Raw genomic sequence first — 18,322 nt, 5'->3', positions numbered from 1 at the left:
AACAAGCACCTATTGCACATTTTCTGTCTCTTGGGTGTGGGGGAGGAGAAACAACTCTCGCTTTGGGGATAGTCCTTGCTGAATGGAAGGTAGGCACACTGTGACTTCTCTGTGTGCACCCACAGGTATATTGTGTGTTTTCACTCACGTACAAAGAGATTGAATTGTTAATGAGCAGATAAGAACCAGTATTCTCCAAAGTAGACCTTTCTGGTCTACTGGGAATTAGTCACATCCTGATTTCCAGGTTGTAGTGAGTGCTTTAAACATGGCTGCCTCTTGAGAAGGACTTTCAGGGTCTATGACCTGCTTGTTCTTTTAAATGTGCTTAAATGTAGATCATCGTCAGCTTCTGCTTGTGGTTTTGATTTTCTAAAGCTACGAGTGTGAGCTATGGAGAGCAGGATGTTGAAGGTGGGTTATCAGTTGGAGTCAAAATTTGGGTCAGAGGGAAGAGATGTTAACCATGAGGAAAGAGAGATTTCCTTGTGTGGCTCTTAACCAGAGCTAGAGGCCATTCTGAAGAGACTTGCTCTAAGCTTGGGAAGCCCTGCCTGAGAGTGGTTTCATAAGAAATATGTAACCTTCCTCCAAAGGTGATGACGACTTTGAAGGGCCGCTCATTTGAATCTATTCTGCTTGTTAACAAATAAATGAGTTCATGCTCTAGTATCGTATAGAACTTAGTCCCTGGAGAAAGACTACCTTGATTCAAATATTACTTCTGCCACTTATGAGCTATATGATCTTGAGCAAGCTGTTGAGGCTCTCTGACTCTTACTTTCCTCATCTATAAAACGGACAGTTAAAACTACTTCAGAGGGTCATGAGGATTAAATGAGATCCTGATGAAAAGTACTTACTGAGAATCAGGGTGAGGGTTATCAGCTGGTATAGTGCCATTTCCCTAGGTCACATTGGGAAGACGTCATTTAATTCAGGACAGGCGACTGTACCCCTATGCCAAGCCCATGTTCAGTGAAGGCTGTCCAGTTGGTGGCTGACAGAAAGAATCATGTAGATGTACTAAATTTATCACTCCCAGCTGCACATTTCAGCCTTTAGTCAACATAAGCTAAGGACTGGCTACCATGTTGCTTATTGCCTCAAGGGGGAAAAAAAAAAAAAAAAAGCCAGGGAGGAAGAGGCCAGCCGAAAGCCTGACTCCTTGGCAGTGGTGCTGGGTGAGGAATTTGCTGAGGATTCCAGTTAAGGTCAAATGTCCAGCATCTTGTGACTGGAGGGAAGAAAAGCAAACAATTTAGCTCACTTTCTTTTTCATACTGTATACTTCGGAGATATGTTTAATTCATATTTCTAGCTCATGGGGAGGCTTTTCCCTGGAGTGGGATGATGAACAATGGTCAATGTCACCTTCCTTCTGCTAGGGTTCAGCCACAGGGCCCTGTCCCGGGGCTGGGTTACAGGGCAAACACCCATTCCCATGAACGCGTGATGACCAAATTCAAACTCACTTTAGGACGGGGAACACACGACTAATTGACACCAGCCCCAGATGTTTGACCAAGGAGCCCACAGTTGCCGGTGTCCTGGGAGGGAGAGTGTGCCACCCTTCAGTGACACCAGGGTCCAGAGACCTTGACGTGACTCTTAGTCCCTCGTGCCCTGCCCCTGCCTGCCTTTTCACAGTCATCTCTTGTAACCTTCTCTTTCCTCGCTGCCTACTTGGGCAAGACTGAGCTACTTACGTTCTCTCAGGGCCTCTTACCTTCCTCATCCTTTCCTCTCTTTCTCACTGCCAGCTGTCCCAGGTCATCGGGGTCGATCCCACAGCCCCTGGGTTCTAGAAACAGCCCAGTTATGATATCTCCCCACTCCGAGCTAGGGCAGGGGAACGTTCTTGCTCATGATTATGTTCTGTGTTTGGCACAGCCCAGTAACTGTTCATTGAGTGAATGCTGGGTCTCAGACCTTGCCTGCTGGGGATGCCATGCCTGACCCAGGGCTAGCTTCCTTTTTGCCAGGGAGACGAGTCCAGTGTTTGGTGGGAATTATGTGCCAGGCAGGGAGGGGAGGCAATAGGACCATGCTCCAAGGGACGGTTTGTTGCTTTCTGTTGATAAGGTGTGGGTAGGAGTTCTTGCCAAAATATGCCTGTGAAATGTATTTTCATTCCTCGGCACCCTGGGGCCTCCCTCCCCACCACATGTCTTGCCCCAACATAGCCATCTTGCTTAAATAAATCTGGGTTCCACAGTAAAAACACTTCGTGTGGACCCGGGAAGCGCTAGGGAGCATCTCCTGGGAGGTCAGATTTCAGGGCTCCTTCTGCTCCCTCTCCCCCGAGAACACCAGACAGGCCAGTTCAGACTGCCCTCCTGGGAGAGGGGGAAGCAGATACACTTGGCCAGGAGTCGTGGGGAAAGGGTTTGGGCATTTGGTTCTGGGAAAAAAGGAAATGCGTGCAGACCTGGGTTGTCCAGTGGTTGGTCGGCTTTGCCACAGATCATCCTTTGTGGGAGGGGGCGGTTCCTTTCCCACAAGCCAGCAAACATTTTGCTTTATTTTCAGCAAGGGCCCAGCAAGAGGGCCTCCAGGGCTCCCTCCTGCTCCCAACAGACCCAGCGGGTCTTAGAGGGCAGTCTGGAAGCAAGGAGGCGGGCTGCCCAGGGCAACTTGTCAGCCTGAACCTTGGCCCTATTGGTGCAGCCCAAGTGCGGCACCCAGGGCTACACAGATTCACCAAGGAAGAGGCGCTGTGGGCTCAGCATGTCCAGAAATACCTAGAAGGTGGGGACTTCTGAGTTGGGGTTCTTTGGTCTGAGACGGAGGTTGGAAGGAGGGAGTGTGTTTTCAGCATCCTGGGGGTCTCTCTGGCAGGTCTATAACTTGACCCAGGAGTTCTTCCGGCACGGTAAACCAGTCAATGCTGAGAGTCAGAACAGCGTAGGGGTGTTCACCCGGGAGGAGGTACGCAACCGCATCAGGGATGACCCTGAGGACCCGGAGGCCACCAAGCGCCTGAAGCTTGCCATGATCCAGCAGTACCTGAAGGTATCCTTGTCTGCCCAGAGCTTTATTGAATACAGGGTGGTTGGTGGGAGGAAGACCCATTCTGAGGAGTCTGGGTCCAAGGAGGGTGGCGCTGCTTTGAGGTCCTCTTTCCACCTCTGCCCTGCCCTGGTGGTCACCTGGCTCCTCTCTGGCTCTTCCCACAGGTGGAGAGCTGTGAGAGTGGCTCCCACAGCATGGATGAGGTGTCTCTGAGCGCCTTCGGGGAGTGGACGGAGATCCCCGGGGCCCACCACATCATCCCCTCGGGCTTCATGCGGGTTGTGGAGCTGCTGGCCAAGGGCATCCCCGCCCACGTCATCCAACTGGGGAAACCTGTCCGTTGTGTGCACTGGGACCAGGCCTCGGCCCGCCCCCGGGGCCCGGAGATTGAGCCTCGGGGCGAAGGTGACCACAACCATGACGCCGGGGAGGGCGGCCAGGGGGGAGAGCAGCCCCGGGGGGACGGGCGGGATGAGGACAAGCAGTGGCCGGTGCTGGTGGAGTGTGAGGACTGTGAGGTGATCCCAGCGGACCACGTGATCGTGACCGTGTCGCTGGGCGTGCTCAAGAGGCAGTACACCAGCTTCTTCCGGCCAGGCCTGCCGGCCGAGAAGGTGGCAGCCATCCACCGCCTGGGCATCGGCACCACCGACAAGATCTTTCTGGAATTCGAGGAGCCTTTCTGGGGCCCCGAGTGCAATAGCCTACAGTTTGTGTGGGAGGACGAGGCGGAGAGCCGCACCCTTACCTACCTGCCTGAGCTCTGGTACCGCAAGATCTGCGGCTTCGACGTCCTCTACCCGCCTGAGCGCTACGGCCATGTGCTGAGCGGCTGGATCTGCGGAGAGGAGGCCCTTGTCATGGAGAAGTGTGACGACGAGGCGGTGGCCGAGATCTGCACGGAGATGCTGCGGCAGTTCACAGGTATGTACCCTCTCCTCCAACTCCCTGTCCACCCCCGCCCCCAACCCCCTGCAACCCTCTACTCGGCCCTCTGCCTCTCCTGCACCTGCTGTAGCTCTCCGCAGCCCTGGATTGCTGTGTCCAACGGGAGAGCTGCCGCAGGGCGCCTGGGCTCCCAGACGGCGGGCTCCTCCCCGCATCCCCCCCTTTGGAACTTGAAACACTCAGAACCTTGGGCGCTGTGTTTCTTCTAAGGGCTGATGGTAAAAAACTCAGGTATCACCCGCAAACCTCAGATTGTCCATTTCCTACCCATACTGTCCTGCTCAGAGATGGATTTGCGTTTCAATGTCTGATTCTTTTAGTTGAACATTTTTTCGTCCACTACCCCTGAAGTGGGAAGGGGATACGTGACGATCTGGAATATTTTTTCGTACAGGAAAATTAGCCCCCCTCCCCCATGAGCTGTTTTGCTGGGAGTGGCCACAAGGAGGCGCTGCGGGGTGGGGGTGGGGAGGGTAACTGGCTGGAGCCCCCAGCCCGGCTACCTCCTCCTGGGTCTTCCATACCTCCCTGCGGGGGTCTGGCCTTCTTGCAGCCCTGCCGGAGGACTGTCAGTTGCTTGTTCAGGGGCGTCTTCCGTGTACAGCCATTTCTTATCTTCCTTCCCCTTGGCTCTTCCAACTCCCCAACAGGGAACCCCAACATTCCAAAACCTCGGCGAATCCTGCGCTCGGCCTGGGGCAGCAACCCCTACTTCCGAGGCTCCTATTCTTACACGCAGGTGGGCTCTAGTGGCGCAGACGTGGAGAAGCTGGCCAAGCCCCTGCCTTACACGGAGAGCTCCAAGACAGCGGTGAGCGTGGGTGCAGGGGAGGAGGGCCGGAGTGGGGCTGGGGGCTGTGGGGCTGGGGGTAGGCACTTTGGATGCAGGTTTGGTTGGCGGGGAGAGGGTGGGCCGTGCTCACTGAGGGGTGCCAGGGGGAGACACAGGAGTAGCTCTGGTGTTGAAGGAGGAAACAAGGACACGTGCACTTAACATCTGGAAGAAAAGATGGAATCAACAGTGAGATGTTAAACACTTTATTGAGGTGGTAGAAGCTGAGCCATTTCACGCTCTGCCATCCCATTGGCCACATTTCATTGAAATTATTTAAAATTGAAATTTATGTATTAAATATTTAGTTCCTTGGTTGCACTGGCCACTTTTGAAGTTTGATAATTATGCGTGCCTAGTGGCCACGGTGTCGGATTGTGTAGCTAATGGGGCATTTCTATTGCCACGGAAAGTTCTCTCGGACAACACTGATTGCATAGAAGTAAGTTTCCCCAATATGTTTTATTTACGTCTTTTCCCTAATATTTTTCAGAAAAGAAATTTGAGAATACTGACCCTCCCCCAAATTATATCAACTATATAATAAATCATAGAGAAAAAGAATAAATCTGAGAGAACCAATTATTATATATTTGTATATATAATTATTTTTGTTTATATATATAATTATTTTTATATTATATTTGTATATACAATTGTATATATTTCTGGTCTTATAAAGGGGATTTCGAGTTTCTCCCAACAAGTATACACTTGTTAAATACATGTTACAACCCCAGCAGAATTACACTGGGAACAATTCTTTGATGTGAAGGACGAAAAAGACTCCCAGCGTGTATTGTGCATGCCCTGGTTGGGTTCAGCGGGAGAGAGGAGCAGCAGGCCCTTGCTGCTGCCACAGCCTCCCTCCCGAAAACCAGACCTTCTCTTGTCACCTGCATCAGTTAGGACTAGTGCCTACAGCACAAAGCAACATGAAAATAACTGGGGCTTACCCCAGACAGAGTCTCTCGTTCTGTCATATAAGGGGAAACCCAGAGGTAGGTATCAGGACCCAGTGTCACTGTCACCCGGCACCATCTTCAAGGCCACTTTGTGGTTCTAGAGGGCTGCGAGGCTGCCACTCAGATCTGGGACAGGCAGAGTCCCCTTGGGGCTTAGTCAGTTCCCCTAAGAAGACAGTGCACTTGAAGCTGATTGGCCAGAACTAAGTCATCTGCCTAGAGCAACTGCAAAAGGGGTTGGGATTGATCATTTTTTATTCTGGATGGCAATGCACCCAGTTAAAGATCAGGGCTTTGTGATGGAGGAGAAGGAGGACCTCCAGCCTAACTGCCTCTGCAGGCTCCTCCTTGTTGGTGGGTTAAAGCTTCCCTACTCAAAGTGAGTGGTCCGTGGACCAGCAGCACCAGCATCATGGGGGAGAGTCTTAGAAATGCAGGCTCTCAACCCCCTGGACTTGCTAAATAAGCAACAACAGGGTACCAGGGTCCCCTGTGGGTGCCTTTGCACATTCAGGTTGAGACACAGTGGGAAAAAGTCCCAACTCAAGCTTGGAAGGCAAGCACTCGTTCTTTACCTGGACCCCACCTAGACAGCTTCTGCTTTCTCAAGGTTGAGCCCCAGCCCTACCAAAGTTCTCACTGTCCCTTGCTGTAGTGCATTTTTGCCCCCATTTCCCCCTTCTTCCTGAAATGTCCTTTGCCTGTTTGTTTACCTAGCATCTTCTGAGATCCTGTCCTCTGGGAAGGTTTATGTGGTCCCCCTTACAGTGGGCCTCTTTTCTGGGCTCTCAGCACCTTGTCCAAACACCCATCATGTCACACGTGACGCCGTTTAGTAATTGGGTTTCGTGTCTGGCTTCCCCACCAGCAAGGAAACTCCTCAAAGCAGCAGCCCGGTCACCTTTTATCTTCCAAGTGCTCAGAACAGTCCCTGGACCCTAATAGGGGCTCCATAAAGGTTTGTTAAATTACCGCCTAACTTTATCAAGTGCTTATGTTCTTCTAGGTTCTAAGTGCTTTAGATACATTATTTCCATTAATCCTTACACCCACCCTCAGAAGCAGGTGGTCTGAACCCAAGTGGCAGGTGACCAAAACCAAGGCATAGGGAGGTTAAACCCCTTGCCCTGAGTTCACGAGCAAGGGGCACAGTGAGCCTTTGAGCCTGCAGAACCAGGACTCCTAATAGGGCCCAAGTGGAAAGAATTGAGGCCTGGATGTCTGGGGAAGAAGCAGGGGAAGGTGGCCAGGTGGGATGGGCAATTCCTCATCCCGTGGAAACAGCAGTACCTGCATCTCAGGTGCGGCTGTCTGACCTGTGGTGTGGATGGGGGGTTCCCGGGGCAGACAGGTAGCCTGCCGGCCTTTCTCGCTCCTCCACGCTCACTTCCCCGTCCCCCGGCCCAGCCCATGCAGGTGCTGTTCTCGGGTGAGGCCACTCACCGCAAGTACTACTCCACTACCCATGGTGCTCTGCTCTCTGGCCAGCGCGAGGCCGCCCGTCTCATCGAGATGTACCGGGACCTCTTCCAGCAGGGGACCTGAGGGCCCTCTTCACTGCCCAGCGTGTTCCTTACAGAGCCACTAACTCGTGACTGCCAGCCCTGCCCCTCGCTGCTGTGTGCTCCTCATTTTCTAATCCGCTGTAGACTGGATTTGTATCTTTGGTAGAGGTAGACACCCTGACTGGCTTCAGGTCTGGTCCTGTAGCTCTTCCTTTTCTCCATGCCAGTTGGGGACCAGGGTGGGGCCCGTTGACTTACCTCTGTGCTCTGACCTCCCCTCCCCTCCCCCCTGCCTTGTTATTGTAAGTGCCTTCAACACTTTGCATTTTGGGATAATAAAAGAGGCTTGCCCTTCCCGTGCTCCTCAGCTTCTCTCTTCTTTCATTTACCTTAGCCTCTTCATGTGTATGTGTGTCTCTAGTTGGTTTTTGTTGTTGTTGTTGTTTTGTTTTTTAGCCCATCCTTTTTGAGTGAGGGGATGGTGGGAGGGCTGTGACCTGGCTATGCCCCCAGAAGGTAAAGTATCTGCCTTTACTGGAAGGAGTATCCCCTTACCTCAGTCTGTTTGTGGTTGTTTGCCTTCCTGCTGGTGAGACCCCTCAGGGCTCAGGGCTCCTCACTACTCAGCTCAGCTCCTTCGGGATGGGCCTGTGTCTGCCCACTGGCCCTTTGCTGGACCTCTCAGAGCCCTACTGGGTGGCATGGCCACATGGAGTGAAGGTGAGTTCATGGGAGGGGACATCTGCTGTGGCTCCATGCCAGCTCAGGGGTATTAATTAGTAGTGAGTGTCACCTGGCCTTGGGGCCCTAGGTCTGGCCTTTGGGGTGGCTGCTGTTGACTTCTGGGAAGGAGGAGAGTCTGGCCATTTTTGGGGGGAATATTCTGAATTGTGGCCCACCTGCTGTATTCCAAGGGCCTATCACTTATTGGGGGTGTTGGTCTTTTCGGCTTTTTTTGCTGAATGAACCCCCCCCCGATGCACACACTCAAACACACACACACACAACCCCCTCCCACTGGCACGCATGCGCACACATACAGACACACTCACCTGTGTGTGTGTGCACACATGCATGCACATATGTGTGCGAGCACAGATGCACATCTACACATACTCTCACATGATACACCAGCCTGCACCCTTTCACCAACACACAACCTCATGTACACGCACATGCAAAGAGCCTTAAAGAACATTTAGTCATGTTCTTCTTTCAGACTGCTAATGACAGAGTTCTAGAAGTAAGGGATTTGGGTGGGGGAGGACGTTGTGAACCTCCAGCTGGGCCTGCGTGGTTGAACTCTGTGAACTTAGGTTGGGTCCCCTTCTCAGAAGCAGAGGGCCCGGCTCCTGCTGTGACCCCACGTCCCCTCCCCCCTGTTGCCTCCAGTGATGATGGAGCTGTTCCTGCCGTGGGCACATCTATACCGTGGCCTGCCTGCGTTTGCGACACACACACCCCCGCACCCCCCCACCCCCCACCCCAGCACCTGCTCTCGCTCACAGGCACCCTTGCTTTGCCCAGGTGGGTCCTCCTGGAGCTCACGTCGGGGACTCGTCATCACCTGGCACGTAACTTAGAAAACTGTAAGCGTAGAAACATTTTTTGAGAAGAGGTTCCATTGATGTGGTGCAAGCTCAAAGGTCATAAAAGGGCGCCTAGGACCGTCCCCTCCCACATCGGTCCCCAGGGGTCTGGCTGCTCCCCACCGCCCATGTTCTTAGAGGCTCCATTTCCAGTGTCCATGTAAATAGGGGCCCTTCTTGCTCCCTTTTAACACAAAAGTGACCCAAGTATTCATCCCATCCTGCATTTTGCTTGTTTTCGTTAATGTAATATATCTTGGAGATCTTTCATAGCGGTGCTTTTATGGAGACAATATAAATTTGGACTTTGCTGTGGTCCAGGGGGAGGTGTCTCCTTCCCGGCCCACAGTCACTTTGTAGGAAGCGCTGTCTGTGGACTTCACCTCGGGAGGCCCTGACCCAATGTGCACCCTCCCGTGTCTTCGGTTTTCCCCACTGGCTAAGGTGGGGTGAATCGAAGTGGCCTGGAACATAAGGAAGGGGGAAGAAAGTAATAAGTAGATACCCCGGATCATCGGCAGAGGAACTTTAAAGGGCTCCGTGAGGTGAAAGTGTTCTAAGTGTTTATTCCGTGATTGCATGTTGGGCAGCTTCAGATGTGGGCAAGGGGGAGGGAGGGAACGTTCACTTAGAGCCATCCATCTGCCAGGTAGGGCGTCCGTTGTGAATGCTGGGCACACGGGCCTCTTAATTTGATATGGAGGCCAGCTCAGGCTGGGGAGGGGGACTTATCCCCATGGGGAGTTAAGTAATGGCCCCCAAGGTCACTGAGGTCTGACTCCCATTGCAGGCTCTTCCTATTTACTGCACTGAAAAGAAGAGGCTGGTGCCGGCAGGGGTGGGGGTCGGTGGGGGAGGAATCTGAGGCCATTGCTGGAGAGATTGGCTATGGGTTATGCCGTACTGGGAAACTGTGTGTCAGATTCCGTCAATAGAACCAGCTGTGGTACGTCCATACAATGAATACCATGTACCAATAGAAAAAAAAACAAGCCGTTATTTTCAACATCAGTTCATCTCTAAAACACGAGGTTGAGTGAATGAGGCCAGACACAAGCCTATATATACTGTATGATTTTTTAAATATGAGGTTCAAGAACCAACAAAACTAACTATAATGTAAGATATGAGAGGACGGGTAGTGCCTGGGAAGAAGTATGGGTAGGGGTGCTTTCTGGGTTGCAGAGATGTTCTGTATCTTGACCTGGATGGCGGTGGAGTGGGTACATACATTCGTAAAAATGCACTGGGTTATACGCTGAAGACTAGACATCTTTCTGTGTGTATGATATAACTCAATTTAAGAAGTTTAAAGAAGAGTCTGAGGACACCCATCCCCCCACCGTCCCATCCCAAAATACATGTTTGTGTTGACCCAGTGAATTTCGACCTTGCAGCGGAGAGGACACATGCCGAGAGCAGATAAAGGGAGGAAGGACCTACTTATGTCTCCCTGGCTGCCTGGTGATAAGGACTGGCCTTGTGCTTACTAGCATGTCTTGTGCTTACTAGCATGTCACCCTTTATCAGACCCCTGGCTTAGCTCCCCTCATCTGGGCATCAACAGCTGGGTGAGGGAGGCAGGGATTGTCTCACAGCAGAGGAGATCCGGGTTCTCAGAACAGTTTGGGACTGTGCAAGGCCACGCAGCTTGGAGCCCATGCCATCTGAGTGGGAGTGAGCCACCCTGGGAGGAAGGTGGGGACAGGTGCGGGAGGGGCGGCCCTGGAGAGTGGGCCACAGCCTTCCGGGATGCCACCTCTGCATCGAACAATCATGTAATGTGGGGAGCATTTATGGTTTGCAGCACCACACACAGATGTGAAGCAGATAAAAGCAAGGGCCATTCAGAAACAAGACAGACTAGACGCACCGGGAACAGAGGCTGAGTTCCTTGCTGTGACTAGGTCTCTGAGGCAGCCTTGGCACTGAGGGACACTCAGAGGCCTCTCTCAGGGGTGGCAAATGTGGCATGCACAGGCCACCACCCACGTCAATGCCTGCTCAACAATTCCTATCCCCCACAGAAAACACTTGAGAGGAGATGTCTCTGGCCCAAGATTCTAGTAGGATGGTTGCGGTGCTGTGGGCATCGGTGAGGCCGTGGGCCAGGTGTTCAGTTGTGGTCTTGTGGAAGCCTCAGAAATGTTCCTTTCAGGGGCCCAGGGGGTACTTGGCAGGTACTGTGTCTTCCCACCTTGGCTGGTATGGGACGGGTTAGCAGTTAGCTCCTGCTTTGTGGGAGCCACTGGAATGTCTGTGCTGCCCACAAACAAATGTGGGAGAGAAGCATTTCTGGTTTGAGTCACCCTACATTTACTTGGGCCTGTTGAGATGAGCCCGAGGGTAACCCCAAGGTACAGAGCGAGGTGGGCTGCTGGTTCAGTTCTAGAAAACCACCTGCTTAATTAATGGTCTGCCAAACATAATGGTAGAGTTATAGGAGGCCGTGCTGTCTTATAATGACTGGCTGGGCTGTTTGTTGGGGCTACTCCTGATTTGTGTAGGGTAATCAAATCTCAACGGATGGGAGGCACTGTGGCCCTACTAAGGTGGCCTCCAGGACATCTAAGCTCATGGAGGGCACGTGATAGAAGAAGGGAAGGGGCTGGTCACAAGCCCTGCTTCATACTAACTGGAGATGTGGATACAAAAGCTGATCTTGCCTTTCATGAGTCTGGAAGTGGTTGTTGAACACTGATTTTTTTTATAGGGACTGATTTTCAAAACCTGGCTTTCTGTTAGAAGATGCAAAATGCCAGACATATTTTATTTCAGTAAGCTCAGTATTTGAGCAATTTTAAGACAGCCCACCCCCACCCCGGGTGTCCCCTGTCAGCTCTCTCCCTTCATCCTCTGAAGCCCCTGTCTCCTCACTGTCAACCAACAACAATGTCTCCTGCTTCATAGTCTCAAGAGAAGCCACCGGAGGCAACTTCCTTGCCAAATCTACGAAGAGCTCATCTTCATGTCCATCCTGATAGGGACCACTCCCATTGCTCCCTACACAAGGAAATCCGTGACTCCTGTGCGTCTCCTGCCCAAACTCAGGGACCTTCCTGCATTCTTCCCTCTCCCCCTTCGCTCCACTCCATCTTTTCTGTCCACATTTCAAGACGCCCTTGTCTTTCCCAAAACCCCATCCTCTTTCTACCACCTTCCTTTGCCTTCCTTTCAGCCAAGCTTCAGATGCTAGCATTTTCTACACTTGGTCTCTCTGCATCTCACTATCCTTACTCTAGCGGTTGTCGGTGGGGGTCCTTAGATTGCAGAGAGAGGCACAGGAAGGGCCGTGCTGCCTCCCCTTCTCACCAAGGCTGGGAGAGGTGGGGAGAATGTGCGGCTGATTCCAGGATATCTGGAAATGAGGGCAAAGTCGTGGTCTGAAACGGTCCTCTGGCGCCATCTGGTGGTCATCTGGGAATACAGCCCTCTTGCGGCAGGGAGAACAGGTCTATGCTGGATTCTTCTCTGGGGGCTTTTCTGAATTCAACACCAAGACCACCACCCAACAAATAAGTATTTTCAATTTACATAGAATAAGTGAATAAAATAAGATTGTAATTGTAACTTATTCTAGAGTAGCATTTATTTTTCATTTTTTTTAAAAAAGATTTTATTTATTTATTTGACAGAGAGAGATCACAAGTAGGCAGAGAGGCAGGCAGAGAGAGAGGAGGAAGCAGGCTCCCTGCTGAGCAGAGAGCCGGATGAGGGACTCGATCCCAGGACCCTGAGATCATGACCCGAGCTGAAGGCAGCGGCTTAACCCACTGAGCCACCCAGGCACCCTATTTTTCATTCTTAACGGTAAAAAGAGACCTTGGTGGCCCCAAGGTAACATTTTCTCTCTTTACTTCTCTTTCTTTCCTTCCCTCCTCCCTCACTTCCTCCTTTCATTCTTCCTCTCTCTTTCCCTTTCTCCCTTCCCTTTCTTTACCAGACCTTCAGCGCTTTCCTTTTGCATGTCAGCCTCAAAAAGAATTAATTACGCTTTAATAAATACATTCACTAAAAAAATAAATAGATTAAACATTGAGCCTATTTGTCTTCCAAACAAACAAAAGTTGGGCTGTATGATTTGAATTCTTTTAAATTTGTTGAGTTTGCTTTATGGTCCAGGATATGGTCTATCTTGGTACATGATCTATAGGGCTTGCGAAGGATGTGTATTCTGCTATTGTTGGGTGGAAGTTCTATGGATGTTGATTAGATCCTGTTGGTGGATGGTATTATTGGTTTCTTCTATATCCTTGCAGATTTTCTGTCTAGTTCTAGCAATGGTTGAGAGAATAGTGTTGAAGTATCTAACTATGGTTATGGATTTATTTATCCTTTCAGTTCTAGCAGGTTTTTTTGTAGTGTCAATAGACTATTTTAGAACAGTTTTAGACTTAAGAAAATGTATATATATAGAGTCCCTTGCCTCCAACCATTTTCCCTATTATTAATATCTTACATCGTTATTGTATGTTTGTTACAACTAATAGAACCAACAATGGTGCATCATCGTTCACCAAAGTCTGTAGTTGATTCAGATTATTATTTTTTTTTTTTTAGTTTTTACCTAATGTCTTTTATCTGTCCCAGAATTCCACCCAGGATACCAAGTTCCATTTAGCTGTCGTGTTTCCTTAGGTTCCTCTTGGTTGTGACAGTTTCTCAGACTCTCCCTGTTTTCGACGGTGTTACCCATCTTGAGTGTGGTTAGGTAGGATGTCTTCTACTGGAATTTGTCTGATGTTTTTCTCATGGCCAGACGGGGGTTATATGCTTTGGGGAGGAAGACCACAGAAGTCAAGGGCTGTTGTATCTCATCATATCAAGGGTACCCACCACCAACATGATCTATGACTGTTGATATTGATCTTTCTCACTTGACCTTGCTCGCTTGACTATTGGTCAGGTTTCTGCACTGTGAAGTTATTCTTTCCCCCACTTCCCATGCTCCAGTCTTTGGAAAGAAGTCACTATGGGCAGCCACAGGTAAGGAGTTACGTTCCTCTCCTTTAGAGTGTCTACCTTAATCTGTTGGAGTTCTTCTGCACAGAAGAATTCTTTCCCCTCTCCCCCAGCCTCCTATTAATTTATTCAGTAAATCATGTCTATGTATCAGAGATTTATTTTATGCTTGGGATTATCCAATACTACTTAATTTTGTTATTAAGTTGTTCTAGCTTTGACCATCGGGACCTCTTTCAGTTGGCTCCTCTGTCTCTTTGACGTAACCCTATCAATGTGTGTGTGTGTTTCATCTTTTGAACACTTATTTACTTTTTAGCTCTACATGATATTCCAGGCTCAGCTGGCCTATGTCCCTGCCCCAGTCATAGAAACAGCCACTTCTCTAAGGAACCCTAGCTCCTTTTGATAGAGGATGGTGTTAGAAACCAAGGTTTGGGTATTCAGTGTGCTTGTTGCCATGGAGATGTCTCTGCTTCTAGGCTCTCTCAGCTGACAGCTATGTATACACTAACCATGTGCATATACATATCTATGGGCATTTTAATATGTAACTGTTTGTGTCTGTATTAAGTATGGATTCTTAGGGATCCCTTCCTCACTACAGGCATCATTCTATCTGCCTCCCATCCCCTTCATTCCCGAAGGGTATTTTCACTGGATGGAGGGTTCTGATGGACAGCTCTGTTCTTAGAGCCCTTAAATGCTGCGCTTTTTGTCTGGCTTATGTGATTCTGATGAGTAATCTGCTGTCTTTAGAACTGTGTTCCTCTAGAAGAAGGTGTCATTTCTCTCTTGCTTCTCTCAAGATTTTCTCCCAAGTTGCCAAAGCCTTCAGACTCAGTATCCAGGTAATTCCCTTTAATGGAGCTTTCTGGTGATGTTACTGTCTAATTTTGCAATTAATATGATCTTCTACCCACAACATCCAAGCAAAGTAACTGATCAATAATGGAAACGAATAAAAGAGTTTGCAGTGTAGCCAAGCATCAACCAATATTCAAAAACAAATAGCCCTCCTATTCCCCAACAATAATCATTTGATGACATTTCACATCAGTGGGGAAAGGGTAACTCATGCAACAACTCATGCCCCTTCTGGTCAATTTCTGTCTTCTGAATTCCCCCAGCACTGCAGTTTGCTTTTTTACTGTGCTTCTTCACTGTACTTGTCTTGTTTGCTAATAACATGACCATGTGTCTTAGGTGGTTCACAGAGATTATAACATCCTTGTATTCCTTAAGTATTTAAGTATTAGCATCCAAGTATTTAATAAGGGTGCAAAAAAAAGTTTATTGACTGGTGAAGGTAATAATAGAATTGGTGTAAAACCTTCTGGCTTTTAAAAATTAATTTTTAGTGATATAAATAGTTGTGAAGATATTCTCCTAAAAAATAAAGGAACTTTACAGAAAAAGCTAGAGTTGCCTGTGATCATTTCCTTAATTCTAAGCCCCCTGCCCCCTTAAGGATTTGGTGTTCGTCCTACCAAAAATACAAGAATCTGTTTCTACATCCATAATATGTGAATGTAAATTATATTATATTTTGTATATCCATGTATTTTTAGATAAATAGAGTTGCCCTGTACATACTCTCTTTCAATTTGCTCTTTTGTTCACACAACAAAAGAACTCTCTGCTTAAATTATGTATCTCATGTATTCCTTTTAGCTGATAGATAGCCTTTCCTTGTATGACCATACTCCATACTTCACTTTGTCAAGGATGGGCATTTTGTTGTTTCTAGTTGTTCGTTATTATAAACAATGTTGCAATAACAAGAGACAATGCCCCTGTGTGCACATGTGTAAAAGTCCCTGGGTCATAGGGCATAGTATTTTCAGTTTTGGAAGACACTGCCCAATTATCCTGAGAAGAGGTTTACCAAATTTACACTCCCACAAATAGAGTATGAGAACACTTGTATTTATGCCATTTTGCCATCATTTAGTGTACTGAAAAACCCATGTTTTTAATTTTTTTGTCATCAGCTAGGTAAAACCAGGTGTCTTATTTTTTTCCTTAATTGTATTTCCCAACTAGTGATATTTTTTCTTATGATTATTAGACATTTGGGGTTTTCTTCCCCCCAGGTGTTGTCTGTCTTGTCCTTTAGCCCACATTTCTGGTATTGTCTTTTTCTTAGCGATTTATAGGAGTTTATAAAAATATATTTAGGATAATAGTCTTTTTGTCCATGATATGGATTGCAAATATTTTCTTCTAGTCAGCTGTATTGTTTATGGGGTCTTTTCACATGCAGAAGCTTTACATTCACAAAAGAATGAACTTATCAATCTTTTTTTGTTTTGTTTTTAGAGAGACAGAAAGAGTGCGAGTGGGAGGGGGAGGGGCAGAGGGAGAGGAAGAGAGAGAGAATCTCAAGCAGGCTCCACAACTCCGCACAGAGCGCACAGAGCCTGACCCGGGGCTCTATCCCATGACTGTGACATCATGACCTGAGCGGAAACCAAGAGTCGGATGCTTAACTGACTGAGCCGCCCATGTGACCCATCGATTTTGTGCTTTTTATAACCTTTTCAAGAATATGCATTTCTTTCCCAAGCCATAAAGCTAGTATTCTGTGTTTTTATTTTTATTTTTTAAAGATTTTACTTATTTATTTTACAGAGAGAGATCACAAGTAGGCAGAGAGGCAGGCAGAGAGAGAGGAAGGGAAGCAGGCTCCCTGCTGAGCAGAGAGCCGGATGCGGGACTCGATCCCAGGACCCTGAGATCATGACCCGAGCCGAAGGCAGTGGCTTAACCCACTGAGCCACCCAGGCGCCCCTATTCTGTGTTTTTAAAAATAATTCTTAAGTTTTTATATCTTTAGATCTTCAATGGACTTGTGGTATGAGGCAGGGGTGGGGCTTCGTGCTGGTTTCTCATTGTTGGCTGCTTATCCCAAAATCACCTATTGCATGAGTTACCCTTTCCCCACTGATGTGAAATGTCATCAAATGATTATTGTTGGGGAATAGGAGGGCTATTTGTTTTTGAATATTGGTTGATGCATGGCTACACTGCAAACTCTTTTATTCGTTTCCATTATTGATCAGTTACTTTGCTTGGATGTTGTGGGTAGAAGATCATATTAATTGCAAAATTAGATAGTCCTGTTTCTTTACTGCCAATGTACTTGTTTCTTTTTCTCTTTTCTTACTGCATTAGTAGAGCTACCGATATAATGTTGAGTAAAGGAGTGATAGGAGGATCGTAGCCTTGTTTCTGACTTTAATGGGAATGCTTCTGAAGTTTCTAATAAGTATGCTATTTGCTTTTGTTTTCTGGTGGGTACCTTTCATCAGGTCAAAGAAATGCCCTTCTTTATCTAGTTCGTCATGGTCTTATTATAAATGAAAATTGAATTTTATCAAATGCTTTTTCTGTATCTATTGGAGAGTATCATAGGGTTTTTCTCCTTTTACCTGTTCATGTGTTAATAACATTAATATTCTGATATTTTCCTTGTATCATGGGGAACAGTCTTTACGTTGTTGTACCAGTCAGCTTAAGCTAAATTCTGCTCTGGTAACAAGCAATCCCTAAATCTTAGTGAATTACAACAGAGGTTTATTTATTGCTCATGTCATGTGGGCACTAAGGATTGATTTCATGTCTTCTTAATTCTAGGACCCACGTTGATGGAGCATCTCATGGTAGACGGAAAAGCAGATACTGGAGCATCTTAACATTTCTACTCAAGAGTGACATATATTACTTCTATTCACTTTTCCTTGGTCCAAGCCCATCAGTGACTAAGCTTGATGTCAGTGACTAGGTATATAATCCTGTGGAAAAGTGCCCAGCAAGTTGGGGCAGCGGATGTTTTCATAATTATAATATAATCTATCACACTGGTCATGATATAGTATTACTTTAATTTGTTGCTGGATTTCACGTGCAGATATTTATGTAGGCTTTTGTATCTATGTTCACAAGTGACCTAAGATGTTTTTGTCTTGGGCTTTCCCGGGTTTTTTTTTTCCTTCTTACTCTCTTGGGCTTTTAAAATAATTTGGGTAGCTTTGCATCTTTTTAGTATATCGATTGCAGAAGTCTGTATAGAATGTTAATTACCTGTTTCCTGGAGTTTTAAAGAGCTTACTTGCAAAACTGGTTGGACTTGTTTTTTTTTCTTTTTTTTTTTGAAGTAGATTTTTGACGGATGTTTTGATTTCTTTTATGGTCGACTTTCTGTGAACATTTTCTACTTTTTGAGGGGAGATGCAATTTTGACAATTTATAGTTTCCTAGAAAATTGGCCTTTTCGTGATGGTTTAAACATTTACTGCTTACAAACTGTTCACAGTGTTCTCTGTGACTTTAGTCATAGCCCCCCCAACCCCCACTTTGTTTCAGAGGTGTTCTTTTTCATTGTGTTTACGTTGACTGGGCTTTTTCAAAAGGTACTGTTTTAAAAGAAGCTAAAAGTATCTGCCTCTTGTGTATAGGCCTGAATGATACCCTATTTAGGTTAGAAAATCACGGTCTCTATTT

At 47.7% G+C, this 18,322-nt stretch overlaps 1 protein-coding gene across 5 annotated transcripts in view; it reads left to right on the top strand.

Moving 5' to 3' along the window:
• The window catches only part of LOC132008111 (spermine oxidase), a 47,637-nt gene extending 29,691 nt beyond the window's left edge, over positions 1-17,946 (top strand). For 3 of the 5 annotated variants that reach the window (XM_059386495.1, XM_059386493.1, XM_059386494.1), the window contains exons 4-8: positions 2,842-3,015; positions 3,180-3,939; positions 4,614-4,774; positions 6,629-6,718; positions 7,168-7,625. In XM_059386495.1, the coding sequence (XP_059242478.1) occupies positions 2,842-3,015; positions 3,180-3,939; positions 4,614-4,774; positions 6,629-6,718; positions 7,168-7,305 (1,323 nt within the window). In that variant the 3' untranslated portion in view covers positions 7,306-7,625. Of the gene's footprint in view, positions 1-2,841; positions 3,016-3,179; positions 3,940-4,613; positions 4,775-6,628; positions 6,719-7,167; positions 7,626-17,455 lie in introns of those variants that run through there. The other 2 variants (XM_059386497.1, XM_059386496.1) reach the window with 2 other exon arrangements.
• Positions 17,947-18,322: the final 376 nt, after the last annotated feature.

Source organism: Mustela nigripes, unplaced genomic scaffold (assembly GCF_022355385.1).
Source record: "Mustela nigripes isolate SB6536 unplaced genomic scaffold, MUSNIG.SB6536 HiC_scaffold_75, whole genome shotgun sequence".
NCBI classification, from domain to species: domain Eukaryota; kingdom Metazoa; phylum Chordata; class Mammalia; order Carnivora; family Mustelidae; genus Mustela; species Mustela nigripes.
The sequence above is the reverse complement of the archived record's forward strand: the minus strand, read 5'-3'. Positions and strand labels throughout refer to the sequence as shown.